The 15,547-nt window shown below is 33.6% G+C and overlaps 2 protein-coding genes across 2 annotated transcripts; both read left to right on the top strand.

Moving 5' to 3' along the window:
• The first annotated feature begins 526 nt into the window (after nt 1-526).
• LOC101205581 lies at nt 527-7,510 on the top strand. The gene is made up of 14 exons (XM_004142757.3): nt 527-856; nt 1,007-1,151; nt 1,275-1,342; nt 1,747-1,800; nt 1,901-1,984; nt 2,127-2,212; nt 2,515-2,595; nt 3,701-3,831; nt 5,038-5,079; nt 5,654-5,736; nt 5,825-5,915; nt 6,001-6,082; nt 6,767-6,839; nt 7,054-7,510. The coding sequence occupies exons 1-14, from the start codon at nt 768-770 to the stop codon at nt 7,220-7,222; spliced, it is 1,278 nt and encodes a 425-aa protein (XP_004142805.1). The 5' UTR covers nt 527-767; the 3' UTR covers nt 7,223-7,510.
• Nucleotides 7,511-8,399: 889 nt separating this feature from the next.
• LOC101205345 (protease Do-like 1, chloroplastic) lies at nt 8,400-14,085 on the top strand. The gene is made up of 8 exons (XM_004142756.3): nt 8,400-8,978; nt 9,300-9,422; nt 10,572-10,743; nt 11,290-11,327; nt 11,859-12,057; nt 12,147-12,299; nt 12,447-12,581; nt 13,794-14,085. Exons 1-8 carry the CDS (start codon nt 8,557-8,559, stop codon nt 13,869-13,871), a joined length of 1,320 nt encoding a protein of 439 aa, XP_004142804.1. The 5' UTR covers nt 8,400-8,556; the 3' UTR covers nt 13,872-14,085.
• The last annotated feature ends 1,462 nt before the right edge of the window (nt 14,086-15,547 follow it).

Raw genomic sequence — 15,547 nt, 5'->3', positions numbered from 1 at the left:
ATAGCAAAAACATAAGAAAACATTCAATATATCACTTATAAACCGGGTTATATTTGTACTTTTTTAAAATTATCATTATATGAACCTGAATTATTTTAGAGTATTATTGCTCATCTATAAGAAAACAATGAAGGAAGAGTTGTTGGCCATCCAACATGGGAAGAGTCAATTTAAGTGGGCAACCAAAACAAAACAAAAAGAGAATAGGATGTGGGGATGACATGACATGCATGGAGGCTTATAAACCACAACGATGAAAAGGGGAATGTGGAGGCTAATAGAAAGTCTTGGGGGAAATGATTAATTCAATAGAGAAATGAAGGAAGTTGTTAGCAGCCGTATATATCGATTATTCAATCACATATTTTTTAATGAATGAAAGTGACTCAAATTATTTTACCCTTAAAATGACATTAGTAATAGAATTAATGTAAGTGTGAGGAGGGACTACTAAGGTGTATAATGTAATGGTTGAAATAATTGAAAATATAACAAACACTTTAGACTTTATATTTAAGGCTTTGTTCACAATGGTTTGGGCAGAAAGCGACACATCAGTAGAAATTGCTGTATGCTTCAAAGCTTTTTGAAAGTTTCTTCTTCATCGAGAGAAATGCGCGGTCTCCATTTCATATCTTTCGCGTTCCCTAACCGTCTCCGTCTTCCTCTTCCTCTTCCTCTTCATCATCATCATCATTCAACCTAATTTCTCTTCGCTTCAATCTACTCACCAATTCCCCTCTCTTCCTCAATCACACCCAGTAGCCATGGGAAATTGGCTCAACAAGGAACCTCCACCTCCAATGGTTCTCGTTCCCCCACTCTTCGACTACCCTCCTCTTGCTGCTCGTACCAGGTATATATATATATACACATCTTCTCCAGTTTATATGATTAGGAGGAATATGGGTTATGGCGTATATGCATGTTTACAGTGCCTGGTAGTGCTTAGTGTTGTTGATTTTTGAGGATTTTTAGTATTTATGTTTTGCAAACTGCAATGCAGGATGTTGGAGTCTTCTTATAATCTGTTGTTCGGGAAACTTGCTTTAAAATGTCTTTTCGATGACTATTTTGATGAGGCTAGGCATTTTAGTACGGTGATCATGCTAAAGCCCATTGATGACCCGCACGTGGATTTGGTTGCGACTGTATCCCCTCCCTTTGAATCTATTTCTTATCAATGTCATTTTTTAGAAAATCATTATTTACTATTGCATTGGGTATACGTGTATTTTTGCAAAGGATCGTGGTTTTCTGCTTAACCTGTTTAGGTATCAGGTCCTCTTGATCATAAGCCTGAGGATAAGATTGTAGGGAATGCATTGTTTCGATGGCAAAGGTATTATTTTAATGCTGGCTATAGTATTGAACTGACAGAAGCCTCTAAACTCTTAGGCCTTGTTTGATCAGCATTTCGTTTTTAGTTTTTTAGTTTTTGAAAATGAAGTCTATTTCCTCTCCACGCTTACAATCATTTGCATCTTTGTTAAGTACAATGATGGAATTCGTAGTCTAATTCAAAAAACAAAAGCAACCTTATAAAAGCTTTTTCTTTTTAAGTTTTCAAAATTTGGTTTGGTTTTTCAAACCATTGGTAGAATGTAGATAACAAAGGATTAAAGTTGGAGGTGGAAGTAGTGTCTATAAGCTCAATTTTCAAAAACAAAAAACAAAAACAAAATAGTTGTCAAACGGGGCCTTAATGATTCCATTTTGAGATGAAAAGACTTTTTTGTTGGGCAGTGACATTGATGATCCACATACGTTTGTGGACCTTTACGTGTCCAACTCTGATCCGTAAGAGATACACTCCTTCAAGTTAATTTTATTCTTGGTTCATTGATGTATCCATGCTCGTTGGCTGTAGTGATTTTTATATGCTGGCTTATGGCTTCAGGGTTTTACAAATGAGGTCATGTGCATATTATCCCAAATATGGGTTTGGAGCCTTTGGTATTTTCCCACTCCTACAGAAGAAAAGGTTTGCAACACACTGACACCTATATACAATACATGCACTTATTGACCTTGTACAAATTTTTTAGGACACAAAATGTGCCTAGAGTTATTTGGTTGAAAACTTCAAGGCATATTTTGAAACGGTTATGGTTCACTATCTGCAGATTATCTTCTGAGGACTTTGGTCTTATGGGACTCAGATATGGCTCGAGGAATTTGTCAGCTGGAGTCACACTTATGCCTTTCTCCTGTAATTAATGAGTTACCTTCTGATAAGCATGTTGGTGTTGGTGTATGGTTCGATAATATGTGTCAGTTATCTCTCAAATCCCAACCATAACATCACTTATCTTCTATTTCATATTAAGTCTTCCATTTTAAAATATCAAATATGTAAATTTTTTATGGTTACATGTGTTCAGGGCTCATTAGTTTCAAATTAAATTTTTTTGGAATTTCATTGATGTCAGTCATTGTTTTTTGACTTTCCAAATTTCTAGTAATGATTCAGAGACCGCTGTGTTGTCATCATAATGCTTCATTGCTTTACAGCAAAAGATGAGCTCCCGAAGAGTGCGTGGCTTGTCAGCAAGATTGGGAGGCTAACTACTGGAGTGCAGTATGAGCCACAGTGTAAGTAATACTTTGCAATAACCCATTTACAAATGTTAGTTTCTTGTCACTAAATTTGATATCTTCTACTCCAGTTGGTGTAAATAAAAAGAGGATTGTAGAAGCAAAAAGAACTAGAATGAGTATGCACCAAGAGAAACTGAAAAAATGATATTGTCCCACAATCCTACTTATTCCCCAATTATCTTCCAAGGCTCAAGATTTTTTTCTGAATCCAATTTCTTGAAAAGTATGCCTTGACCACACAAGGACCTCAACTTATTTTTTTCACGTTTTGAGAGAAAACTGGCGAGATAGTCATTTCACGTGTAGAGCTTCTATTAGTGAAACATCATTAAATGCTGAAACTGAAAGTTTAGGGAATTTGAATAAGATATTGTAGTTGAACAGCCTTGGAAGAAGAGACTTCATGGCTACTACCTAGATATATTTCACCAAGAAGATGACAGAATATGAACTATATATGAACCAGGCTAGCATCGAAATCTTCAAGCAATGAAATTCTTCATAAAATACCATAAGTGTTAAATATACACGAAATTTACCCGTCTGTTTGTTAAGGTTCCTCAACCGAGATCAGGGTGGATTGGGGGTGGTTTGGGTCGTAATCTAAAAGAGTATTCATATGAAGTAATTAGATTCTAAACTTGTCCTCTAGTTTCCCTCTATAGCTTTTTAGAATTCAAAGATATTTCATGTAAAACTAAGGATTACAAAATTCTCTGTGGTGCCCCCTAGTTTGTTTTAAATTAGTGTATAATATAGTTCAGTTTTTTCTGGGTTTCCTCTAGTTTTCCTTGTCTCCCTTCCCTATTTTTAGACTCAGAATGGAAAGATTTTATATACAATTAGGAAATCTTTTGGTTCACTCCCACAATATCAACAACATTTCCTTTTTGAGCTTCTTGACTGAAATTCACTAACTTTATGATTAAGGACCAACTTATGTTTTCCCTGGCATCTAAGTCTCCAAGAACCATTAGATAATCTTTTTCCCAAGAGTAATCAAATAGTTCTTATTTTTCATTTTTAATATCTGTCAAAAAATTTATTTTAATTGTTGAACTTGTTAAATAATTGATCTTGTTGTTTTTGTTTCTTTTAGATGGGATTAAAGATGGTGCCTCATTAAAGAATTTAATGAATTGGAGCTGTGCAATTGGCTATGATGTGGGTTCGGGGAGCCCTTTGAGCCCATCTTTCAATTTTGGTCTTGAACTTGCAAAAAATTCACAGGTTTGTTTATGTGTAAATTAAATTAATGATTGTGTGTGCCACTATTCTTTTGACTTTAAGAGTTCGTTATTTGGTTTGTAAGATGTGTTTGTTATTTGGTTTGTAAGATCTACCATATTTATGTTGGATTTGGGCATGGACACCAAATTGTTGGTGTTTGGGTGAAAAGAAATGTTCTCTCTCAAATTTGCATATAGTTTGATTTATCTCGAATTATCTAGAATAATGGAATAGACATCTTACCCATGTGAGCTTATAAGATAATGGAATAGTCCATAAATTAATCTAAATGGGTTTTATCATTCTACATATTTCCTACCAAAAGTAGTGCTTCGATATTTGAAATTTTTATTAATTAAGAATAGTGAATGTTTTATCCAAAAACAATTGTATCTATATTTATCTTTTGCAATGGAACTAAATCTTTTTGCCAGAGTTCACGGAGGGATAGCTTACTGGAGAAATTGGGGCAGTTACTTTTTACTTTTTTTAAATTAAAAAAAAAATTAAGAAACAATTTAAATGATGTATGGAATTTACAGAAAGGATATAGTTATACAATGCATGGAATTATAATAAGCTATCCCAGTTGTTGAGAAAGATAGCATATGAATATGAAGCAAAAAGCTTAACGATTTTACTCCAAAAAATAGGGAGGGCAAATGATTGTATCAGAGGGATAATCCTCATCCATGAAGATTCTTTGGTTTTGTTTCATCCATAGTACCCATTGGAGCAGTTACTCTTTGGTCACAAATTTAAAAGGAGGATTAGCTCTATCTGGGAAATTTTATTGGGGTGAAATAGTAGATGTTTTGTGGGAAAGCAAGCACTGGTAAGGGATGTGGATCTAGCTCTCTAACTTCTCAATGGTGTGCTCTTGCCAAATAACTGTTGTTGTTGTGTCTTTTATATCTCTTCTTTGAACATTACTTTGAGCTCTTTGGATTTTGGGGAGAAGTTTTTCTTTTTGCCCTATTTGTGTATCTTTCATATATGTTGGAAGAAAATTATTGTTTCTTATCCAAGAAAAAATGTATTGAATTTTCTGTTCAATTCATAGCCTTTTATAGAACTCTATATTTTCCAAAGCTCCAGAAACCCTTAATATTCGTTAAAACAGTTCGTGAGTGGCTCTGAAAATGTCATGTTTCAATTTATTAATGACAATAACTAATAAGTTTTTTTGCTGATTCCGTTTTGCAGTTCATTGCCTCATTCTATCAACATGTGGTGGTTCAACGGAGGGTATGACTCTTTTCTCACATTCCTGCACACCTTTGTCTTTGCTATTTTGTAAAATTTAGTCAACATGCAGATGGCGTATTAAGCAGTTGCTCTTTGTCTACTACTAGGAAAATTTTAGAGGGTCAAACTTATTCCTTCATCCAAAAACATTAAACATCCAGTATCTCTTCTAAATAATCGGGCAACTGACTATTACCAATAGCAAATTGAAGCTACATATGCTGGACCTAAATAATTTCTATATTTTCTTAAAGTAGTATTGTGACACTGTCATTAGTAGGGTAAAAGTAACTTGTCTCATGACTGTCCTAAGGAACTATAGATTTTAAGCTTTCTAGATGTTGATATGTGACAATTTTGAGAGATCAACATATGTATTCCCTGAATCTGCATTTGGTCGGCCATGATCATGTTTTGTCCTTACCATTTCTCAGTTGTACGTGTATATATATATCCTTTCTATTGGGATTTTATCTACCAATTACCCTTATATTTTCCTTGCACCTGTTCGCTTGAGAATCCATCCTTCTTCTACTTCAAGACTTACAATATTTCAGCTGCTTTAATCAATTAGGTGAAGAACCCCCTTGAAGAAAATGAAATTGTTGGAATCACAAATTACATCGACTTTGGCTTTGAGTTGCAGTCGCAGATGAGGTATATATATTCTTGGGTAATAAGTTGGAGCAGGACCAAATGGAATTGTTAATTGTTCTTATAAAATTATAATCTAATATTGTGTTAGAGTTGATGATGTCCAAGCAGCAAATAATATTCCTGATTCCACTTTCCAAATAGCAGCGTCATGGCAAGCCAACAAAAATTTCTTACTGAAGGTATGACAAGCTTTGTATCTTTTTCTTATTTATATATTTAAATCGTGGAATACCTAGTCCTACAATTATATTTTACCTTCAACAGGGGAAGGTGGGTCCTCTTAGCTCCTCACTTGCTATGGCATTCAAGTCGTGGTGGAAACCTTCATTTACTTTCAGCATCTCAGGTATCTTTACGGATATATTTGTAGAGACTATAAGGTCATCTGTGTGGTATCTTATTAAAAGTATTAACAGTGTTTCATGTGCTACTTTACACACCATGATAAATGCCAGATTAAGCTTTTGTAACATAACTTTAAGTTTTTAACCAATCTCAACATTCTAGTTCTCTGATACAACCAACCAACCCAAAATTGATTGAAACTTCAGACATGTAACCAAGTATCTACTAGTTTTAGTAATACCTAGATTTTCTCTAGCATGAACTACACGATTTAATGACATTCCGGGGCTTTCAACTTTCTACGGAGTTGATTCCTAATAAGGACACGGGGAATTAGATCCAGGATTAGAATCCGTGGAACTGGGCTCTAAAATTTGCAATCTTTTTGGTAAGGACACTTCCACTCCAGTTTTTGGAGAGTAATTTGATTTGATCACAATCTTCTATTGAATGAAAAAAAATAGTTCAAATACAACCTAGGGGCCTTATAAACTCATGGGAAATAATAATTACCATGAGGTAAACTTTTAAAATGCATAAAAGGATACTTAAAAGAAAAGAACTAAAGCTAACAAGAAGGAAACCTGTGTAATTGCGTATTTCTCTGGAGCCTTTATATGCTACAATGAATCATAATTATAAATTATCTTACAAGTTTTAAATAATTACCCGGACTGTCATGCAGCTGTCAGGGATCGTATTGTTGGAAGAACTTCATATGGGTTTGGCATCCGTGTTGAAAACCTTAGAGAAGCCAGGTTGTATAAAAGCCTTATTTCTCCTTCATATTCTATACTTTTCCACATATAATAAATAATTTCTCCACTATTATGATGATCCTCTATTGTTGTTGTACATGTTTTAGTGTAAAGCTTTCTAGTTTAGACATGACATCTTGGGTTGCCTCGAGTTTTGGATCGTTCGAGTAGATGAGTCTTAGACTAACTATGGATTGACTTCAATGTTTTGCAGTTATCAAAGAGCTGATCCGAACTTTGTGATGCTTACACCGAGCAAGGAGCACTTGGCCGAGGGTATGGTTTGGAAAATTGGGAAGAGACCGATGCTGCAGTCAGATATAAATGCTGGAAATTTCGATGGCATACCGAAGGAATTAAGACCTTTAAACAAAATTTTGTGAGCTTTGTTTTCCGGTCAATTTTTAACCTGATGAAACAGAAGCAAAGGTTGCTTTTTATCCTGAAGAACAGATGATGAAGCTTTTGTAATGTTGGCTATGGTGCTAGTTTAATAGGGAACCCCCGTAGAGTTGTTTTTCCTTTCCCTTAGTCAGATGATGGAGAATTAACTTATAATTTCTTTTTTGTAGGTAGGGGATCAAACCTCTAATATCGAGTCCAATAATACATGCTTGATGTTAGTTGAAGGGATAGTTACAAATATTGCAATCCTCAACCTAGCACAATGCCAAAAAAAACTTTGCATGTATAACAAGATTCAAATCTAGCTTGTAGAATTTATTAGTAAAAAAAAGATGATATTGTCGTTAATAGGAATTGAAAAACAAATGTTATATATTTAATTATTATTTCTAGAACTAAAGATTGTAAGACCTAGTTGAATAGTGAGGCAGAAGAGATCTATTGTCTAAGAGCGTCGACAATTGAATGATTTCATTTCTTCAAAATCTCGTTTTGAATTATATTTATTCAAGTGTTATTTATTATTATTTTATTTAATATTATTATTATAATTTTAAACAAGAGACCCCTTATCTAAACCACAACCTTTTGAACTGAACTTTTACTATTATTTTACTTCTTAACCTTTTGAACTGAACAAGAGACCTCATATATAGGCCTTTAACGTGATGACCTTTCCTACCTCGATCTACATCTTTTTCACTGAAAGACACAACAAACTATTAGAAAAGTGGGAAGACCATGGGAGGTATAATTGTCGTGTAAAAGCTACCAATAAACCTGACTAATTCTAATGCAATACGTTATAAAATAAAGGCCTCTGGATAAGTTTTGCATAACAACGAGATGTTTACTCAACTAGAAACTTGTGGCCTTAGATGGAAATTTTCTTTCTTCAACATGGCCCACTTTTTTCAAATCCTATGCTATATTTTTAAATTTTTATATTCATTTTCTATTGGAACAACAGAAATAAACACACTTTTCAAGCAAAAAGGATGCAAATAGATCAAGTCTTTATATATATAATAATCCATTGACTTGTTTAATAATTATATGTGAAATATAAAACATAATAAAGAAAAAAAGACTTTTATAGAGACCATATAAAAGACATGAGAAATACCTGTCATGTCCACCAATAACACAGTAAAGTTAAGAAGAAGAAGAAGAAGAAGAAGAACCATAGTGGATATTAATAAACCAAAATTTATTACAAAAATTAGTATTATCATAAACAGAAGAAACTGGTTGAAATTGGATTTCATTCATCGATTCAATTTTCAGCAACTGTCCAACAAACCCAAAACAAATGGCTGCTGCTGCTGCATTTTCTCTGCTGCCTTCTTCACTTTCTCGTCCTCCTAAAAGACCACCCACTTCCTTTTTTCTCTCAAAGTCCATTTCTTTTCACAATTTTTCCAATCCCACCCGCCATTTTAGATACCCCATCTTCTCTCTTCTTCACCACAATAAGAAACACTCTCAATTTTCTCCTTCAATTCTTCCAAAACTCCCCGTTCCCTCCAACCCCTTTGCTTCAATTTGCGAATCGCTTCTTGTTTTCTCCACTTCGGTGCTCTTGTCCTTTGCTCTTTTTGTAACAGATGTTGATCCGGCGGTTGCTTTTGTTGTCACTACGCCGAGGAAGTTGCAGACGGATGAGCTCGCTACAGTTCGTCTTTTTCAGGAGAATACTCCTTCTGTTGTTTATATCACGAATCTTGCTGTTAGGTAATTGTATTATTATACCCTTTTGGAGCTGACTTCTGATTACAGTTTTTTCTTTTTTTTCTCAATATAAGAAATATTTCATTGAAAGAATGATGTTAGCGCCTTAGCGGAGACCCTAGGCACCACTAATGATTTCCGATCAGAAACTAAGAAAGAGTGAAACTCTTGAGAGTGTGCCTGGTATTGCACCAGTACAACGCAGTAGATAGAACCAAATTCATTAAACTATCGAAACAAGTAGAGGAATTTCTAAAGAGATGCTTATTATGTTTGCCCCATAGTACGCAATATGGCCAACCAATGATTTTATGTAAATTTTAGGCAGGATGCTTTTACTTTAGACGTGCTGGAGGTACCACAGGGGTCCGGTTCTGGATTTGTGTGGGATAAGGATGGTCATATTGTCACCAATTATCATGTTATTCGTGGTGCATCTGATCTCAGGTTAGTTATGAACCCTTTTCCGTGGTTTGCAGTTTTTGGGTTTAATTTTGTTTAGACTAAGAGTTAATTTATTTGTCATTTTAGTATTTGGACCTTCCTCAGCTTGTATTGATTTGTATGTTCATTACCTTGGGGGCTTTATCCATGTAATGCTGTGTTATTACTTCTAGTATGTATAGCCTGTTCATACCCATTGAAGCATCATCGAAGCACTTAATTGTAGAACCACCATGTCGCAAATGGCCCTCAGAAAATGTTTTTAGGCTTTATATTTTCAGATATGTGCAGCCACATAGGCAGAACTGTATCATATTTTTGGCTATGTGATTTTCTTTTATAATAACCTCTGGAATTATCAGTAAATATTTTCGACCAAAACAAATATGAATTATTTGTCTTGGTTATGTGGTAATTCACACAGCCATACTTTTTTTGCTATGTGAATTATCAGGAAGGAGATATCAGGGCATTATCAGTAAATATATTTGTTTTTAAAATGCAGAAATTTTAAATTTTCCACCTTCCCTTGAGGTCAAAGGGGAAATTTTGGAACACTTTCAAGAACTCTACTCCAAATTTCTTGGCCTAAGACTGTCTTCAATGTTTGGATTGACAATTAGCTAATTAGTCCAGAAAACCATGGTTGTCGATTCCCCATAAAGACAAATTGGCTTTTTCTTTCTTCTGTGAGTGTTGGAGTTAGCTTGTTCGCTTCTTGGATATTCTCATATTCATAGGACAATTGCTTGGCCCTACTATATTTGGTTGTCGAGAAACTCATAGGATGTTAAGTCGTAAGTAAGTCACCATTGTTCAAACCCATTTCTTTGGAGGCTTTTTTTATTTTTTATTTTGATGCCATATATTGACCTTGAAGTCAGCCGGTGGTGGTTAGCCAAGTGGAGTTTCGATGTTTGTTTTGAGGGAAATTTGGAGTTTTATGAGTAAATTAGGCTTTCTCAAGTTTTATGTTTTTCCCAAATCAACTAGAGTGTTTTCTAAAACTCTTTTAGCCTCAGCAAAATGCAAAAGAAGGTACTATCAAGTTCTTTTATACTTACAATGAGCTAGAATTGGATTGACATTAGACTTAAGACTTAGCAGTGGCTCCTTATTATTCGCATTTAATCTGGTTTTAGTTATGTACAGAGTCACTCTAGCTGACCAAACTACTTTCGATGCGAAAGTTGTTGGATTTGACCAAGACAAGGATGTTGCTGTCTTGAGTATCGATGCACCTAAAGACAAACTAAGACCTATACCTGTTGGTATATCAGCAGATTTGCTTGTTGGTCAAAAGGTGTTTGCTATTGGAAACCCTGTAAGTTTTTCTATTCATTGCCCTTTTTCCCTGGGTGTATGTGCACATTATCATATCCATTCATCTTTTATATCAAAGTTCATGCTGTTGATTTCTTAAAACAAAAATGAAAAATCTAGGATGAAGCGATCTCTGGAAAGAGGATAATCTCTTAAAATGTTTTCAAAAGAGGAAAACCCCAGATTAATTTTGCGTTAAATGGACAATCCTTATATGCTATAGTTTTATCTACAAAATCAATCGGGGGAATGAACTCATTGTTTAGATTAACTAGGAAAAAAATTGTTTTAAAATTTTTGTACGTAAATCTTTTTTTTATAAAGACAACTATTTCAAAAGCTATTTTGAGTGGTTGTTAAACACTTCTATTTTTTCTAAAATGTCTTAGTTTTAAAATAAAATTTTTGAAATGTTAAACCAACCATAGTCTTAGTTGGGAGATGATCACCCCTTTTTTCATTTTCCCTGAAGCCAGTCTCTTCATTTGTTATCTTGTACATTTCCCAATTTGATGAACTAAAAATATAGTAATTTTCGTCCGTGCAGTTTGGACTGGATCATACTCTTACAACTGGTGTAATCAGGTATGAAACCCACAAGTTTTAATGGATTATATTCCTTACAAATTCTTTAGAAATTTACATTTTAATTTAGTATGTTAATCTTATACTATAATTGAGCCCCCAAAAAATTATTAGAGATTGTAATTTCAATTAACAATAATCACGAAGATGATGTTTGTTTTAGAGTTGAAATAATTCTGTTTATATATCTGTCTCCTTTTTACTTTTCCTAAAATTGTTTATTTTCTTCATGATCCTTCAAATGCAAATGGGTTTATCCTTATGAGACATGTTATATTTTTACTATTTGGTTGCCGTCGAAACCTGTATTCATAGGCTTTGAAACTAGGGGTGATCATCAATGGATCGACCAGCAGACAATAGTTGGGTTTCCAGAAAATTTCGAAATTTTTTGGAAATCCAACATTCTCACTGAATTGCCTCTCTTACTCCCTCTGACCGACCAACTTGGTCGGTCATCTTGGTTTTGCGGTCTATCATGCTCACTCTATTTGAAACTGTAATACTAAACATTCAACTTGCCCTTGACAGTGGCCTTCGGAGAGAAATTAGTTCTGCGGCTACTGGTAGGCCAATTCAAGATGTCATACAGACGGATGCTGCCATTAATCCAGGAAACAGTGGAGGGCCACTTCTTGATAGTTCGGGGAACCTTATTGGAATTAATACGGCAATATATTCTCCATCTGGGGCCTCCTCTGGTGTTGGATTTTCAATTCCTGTTGACACAGTTAGTACACATGACATATAATTAACAAATTGAAGTTCCCTTAGTTTGATATTTGAAGTACATGATCCATTAACATTCTGTCAATTTAGGTGAGTGGTATTGTTGATCAGTTGGTGCGATTTGGGAAGGTGACAAGACCAATTTTAGGAATCAAGTTTGCTCCCGATCAGTCTGTCGAACAGTTGGGTGTAAGCGGAGTGCTTGTCTTAGATGCTCCTGCTAATGGTCCTGCTGGGAAAGCTGTACTCATTTCCTCTCTTTTCCTATCTGCATTCATATTCTTATATTCCTATAGGTTTCAATATTCCATTATGTGTACAAGAACTTATGAACGTCCCCCAACCTTAATACTTCAGTTCAAGAAGATCTAATCGCTTGACATTATGCAGGGCCTGCTACCGACTAAGCGCGATGCTTATGGTAGACTTATATTGGGAGACATAATAACATCAGTGAATGGGAAAAAGGTCACAAATGGAAGCGATTTGTATAGAATTCTTGACCAATGTAAAGTTGGTGATAAGGTAGCCTTCATTTCCCTGTTTGATCTTTTTACTTCAGCTTGTTTGAACTTTTTAACTTTTGAAGAAAGGCATCATACTGCTTTTATTTTAAGATGTTGGGAAGTAATTTAAAACTTTGGTTCATGCTTGAGTGGATCCATAATAAAGTTAGTAAATAGGCTGGTTTGATTGAATCTGTTGGATCCACGCACTGTTTGCCATTGTGTGCCATTGAATTCTCTGTGTCACGTAGTCATTTTTTTTTCAAAGAACTAAGAAGGATTTAAGACATGTTTGGAGATTTTGAAGTAGTCAAAATCATTTTTGTCATGTTGAAAATCACTTACAAACGTGCCAAGTTAATATAATTTAATTTTTACATTTTAAAACCCGATTTTCATACCGGGTAAAAGTAAATATTTTATCAACCTTTCTTTCTTATAGAATTATCTATGGGGTGTTTCTTCCTATAGTTTTGAAGTTTCTTATTGTATAGTATCTTAAAAGTTGAAATATCTTTTCATGTAGCATCATCGATCATGTGCCTTTTCAAAATTCATTTCACTAAATATTATAATCCGCATTTATGCATCAGTGGGAATTATTAAATGGCTCTATCCACTTGAACTAATGAATATTCTTCAAAACTTTGAGTTATGAAAAAGACAGCCAGATCCCATGTGATAAAATCCCATTGCCATCATATATATTGCCTCATAATGCTGAACAGTAGCATAGCATGTGGCTTTGAGTGACATTACACAGCCACAAAACCTTTGAATCGGCCTTTTTTTACTTGGGACAAAGAAGAACGAAGTTTTAATCCTATTTTGTTCATTAACTCCCTGCTTTGTTTTATTTTGATCCTCAAACTTTCAAAAACCGTATTTTAACTCTTAAACTTTTAAGCATTCAATAAACAAGTTCCGATTACAAATATAACATTTAAACTCAAAATATTAACCGAGGTAACACATTTTCAAAGCATTTGTAGATATTGTATAGCAAACTTTAGATCCATCTCTATTACCAACAAGAGTTCTATCAACAATAGAGTTTATTACTTGTAGATTTTGTTATATTTACAATTCTTTGAACATGTTAGTGTGTGCTAAGTTGTTAACCCTAAAAGTTGTATGTAGTGGTGATGCTAAGAAAAGGAAATATTTGCATGAATCTGCGGTATAGCAGAACAGGGTATGATGATAAGTAACAATTTGTTTGATGATATAGGTAACTGTGGAGGTACTACGTGGTGATCACATGGAGAAAATTCCAGTAATTCTGGAGCCAAAGCCTGACGAATCTTGAGCCAAACATAGTTGGGGGGGTTTGTCTTGGTTTTTTCTTCTCTCTTTTTTGTACATTACATTAATCAATATTAACAAGCTGTTTGTAAATAGTCTATTCTGGCTGCCACTCTGGCCCTTTTCTCAACTAATCACACTTCAAAAGAAGATTAAATTACAAGTTTTTTAAGTTGTATTTAATAGATCCTTCAATTTTAAAAATTATAGTTTCATAAGCTTCTCCATTTCATGAACTTTTAAAAGTATTTAGTAGGTCTTTTTAACTTTCAATTTTAAACCTAAACTCTCAATTTTGAATCTAGTAGATTTTTTATTGTGTTTGATAGGTATTTGAATTATTTATCATGGATCATTAAAAAGTGGAAGTTTGGTGTTCATTAGATTTCAAATTCATTTTCGTATCTAATAGTTAAATTAATTTTAAAGATTTTAAAATGGATAAAAAAGTTTATTAAGTATAAAATTAAAAGTTTTAAGATAAGAGAGATGCAAGCCTAAAGTGGACACTTTCAAAAAGTTCAAAGATTGCATTATAACCCTTCTTGAAATGTTGAAAGATTCAACTTGCACAATTGATTAAAACACATATAACTCTTATGATTATAATTAATGAATAGTAAATTAGAAGGATCAAAATGAACGTAACTCAAGTGATATAGTAAATTAGAACGATGAAAATGAACCTAACACAATTGATTATAAATTATAAATATTGATCAAACTTAAAATTAGAGGTTAGGTTGTCTCTTTCCATATTTGTGAACCACTTTCATGCAATACAATGACATTCACTTTTTTATTTGTTAAAACATGAGAGATTACAAATATTGTTGTGAAATATGCAAAAGATACTCTAATAGTTTAAAATCTTTTATAATATTTTTGTTTGCCAAATAAATATTATATTTGAGTATGAGCACATAATTTGTTTCTTCCAGGTTTACAATTTATCCAAAAGAAAGCTGTGAAGAAGAGTTGAGAGATATTTAAGGCATAATAAATGATTTTAATTTGAATCGTAGAAATAATATAATAAAGAGAGAGAGAGAGAAAAAGATGAATAAAAATATGACGAATTTAAAATAAAGTTTGAATTTAACATCCTTTAAAGTTTGAAAATTCTCTCAGAACAACTTCTGAGAAATTTTGTTTATTGGTGTTGTTAAATTAGATTTCATGAAAAGATCCATAATTGAAAAAACAACTACTGGGATTGGGACATCAAAGGTAATTCAAATATGCTATCTATGTATTATTTTTAAAATGAAAATTTTCTAAATTTGAGGTCTAAGTTCACATACTTCAATCAATCAATAAAATATATATTTAGGAAAGAAAGGGTTAAAGTGTATAGTTGGATGATAGACAATTTTGGGGATTTGTTAATTGTGTCGGCTTTCTTAACTCTCAATCCAATATTGAGATATTAGGTGTAGCGTTGTAAGAGATTGTGGCATCAAATCACTACCACTTGTACCCACCCTCAAGCTCTCTCCTCCCAACTCCTCTTCTCCTCCACCTTTATTTATATCCTTTTTTAATATATATCTATACAATTCTTACACCACAAAGGAACCCATTCAAATACTTTCAACTTTCTATCAAACACACATTTAGATTTTTTAATCCAATCAACCACATTTTAAATTTAAGACTTCACCTCACTAATTTTTCAGC

The sequence above is a fragment of the Cucumis sativus genome, chromosome 5, assembly GCF_000004075.3.
Source record: "Cucumis sativus cultivar 9930 chromosome 5, Cucumber_9930_V3, whole genome shotgun sequence".
NCBI classification, from domain to species: domain Eukaryota; kingdom Viridiplantae; phylum Streptophyta; class Magnoliopsida; order Cucurbitales; family Cucurbitaceae; genus Cucumis; species Cucumis sativus.
Note: the sequence above shows the minus strand (reverse complement) of the source record. Positions and strands in the feature narration are given on the sequence as shown.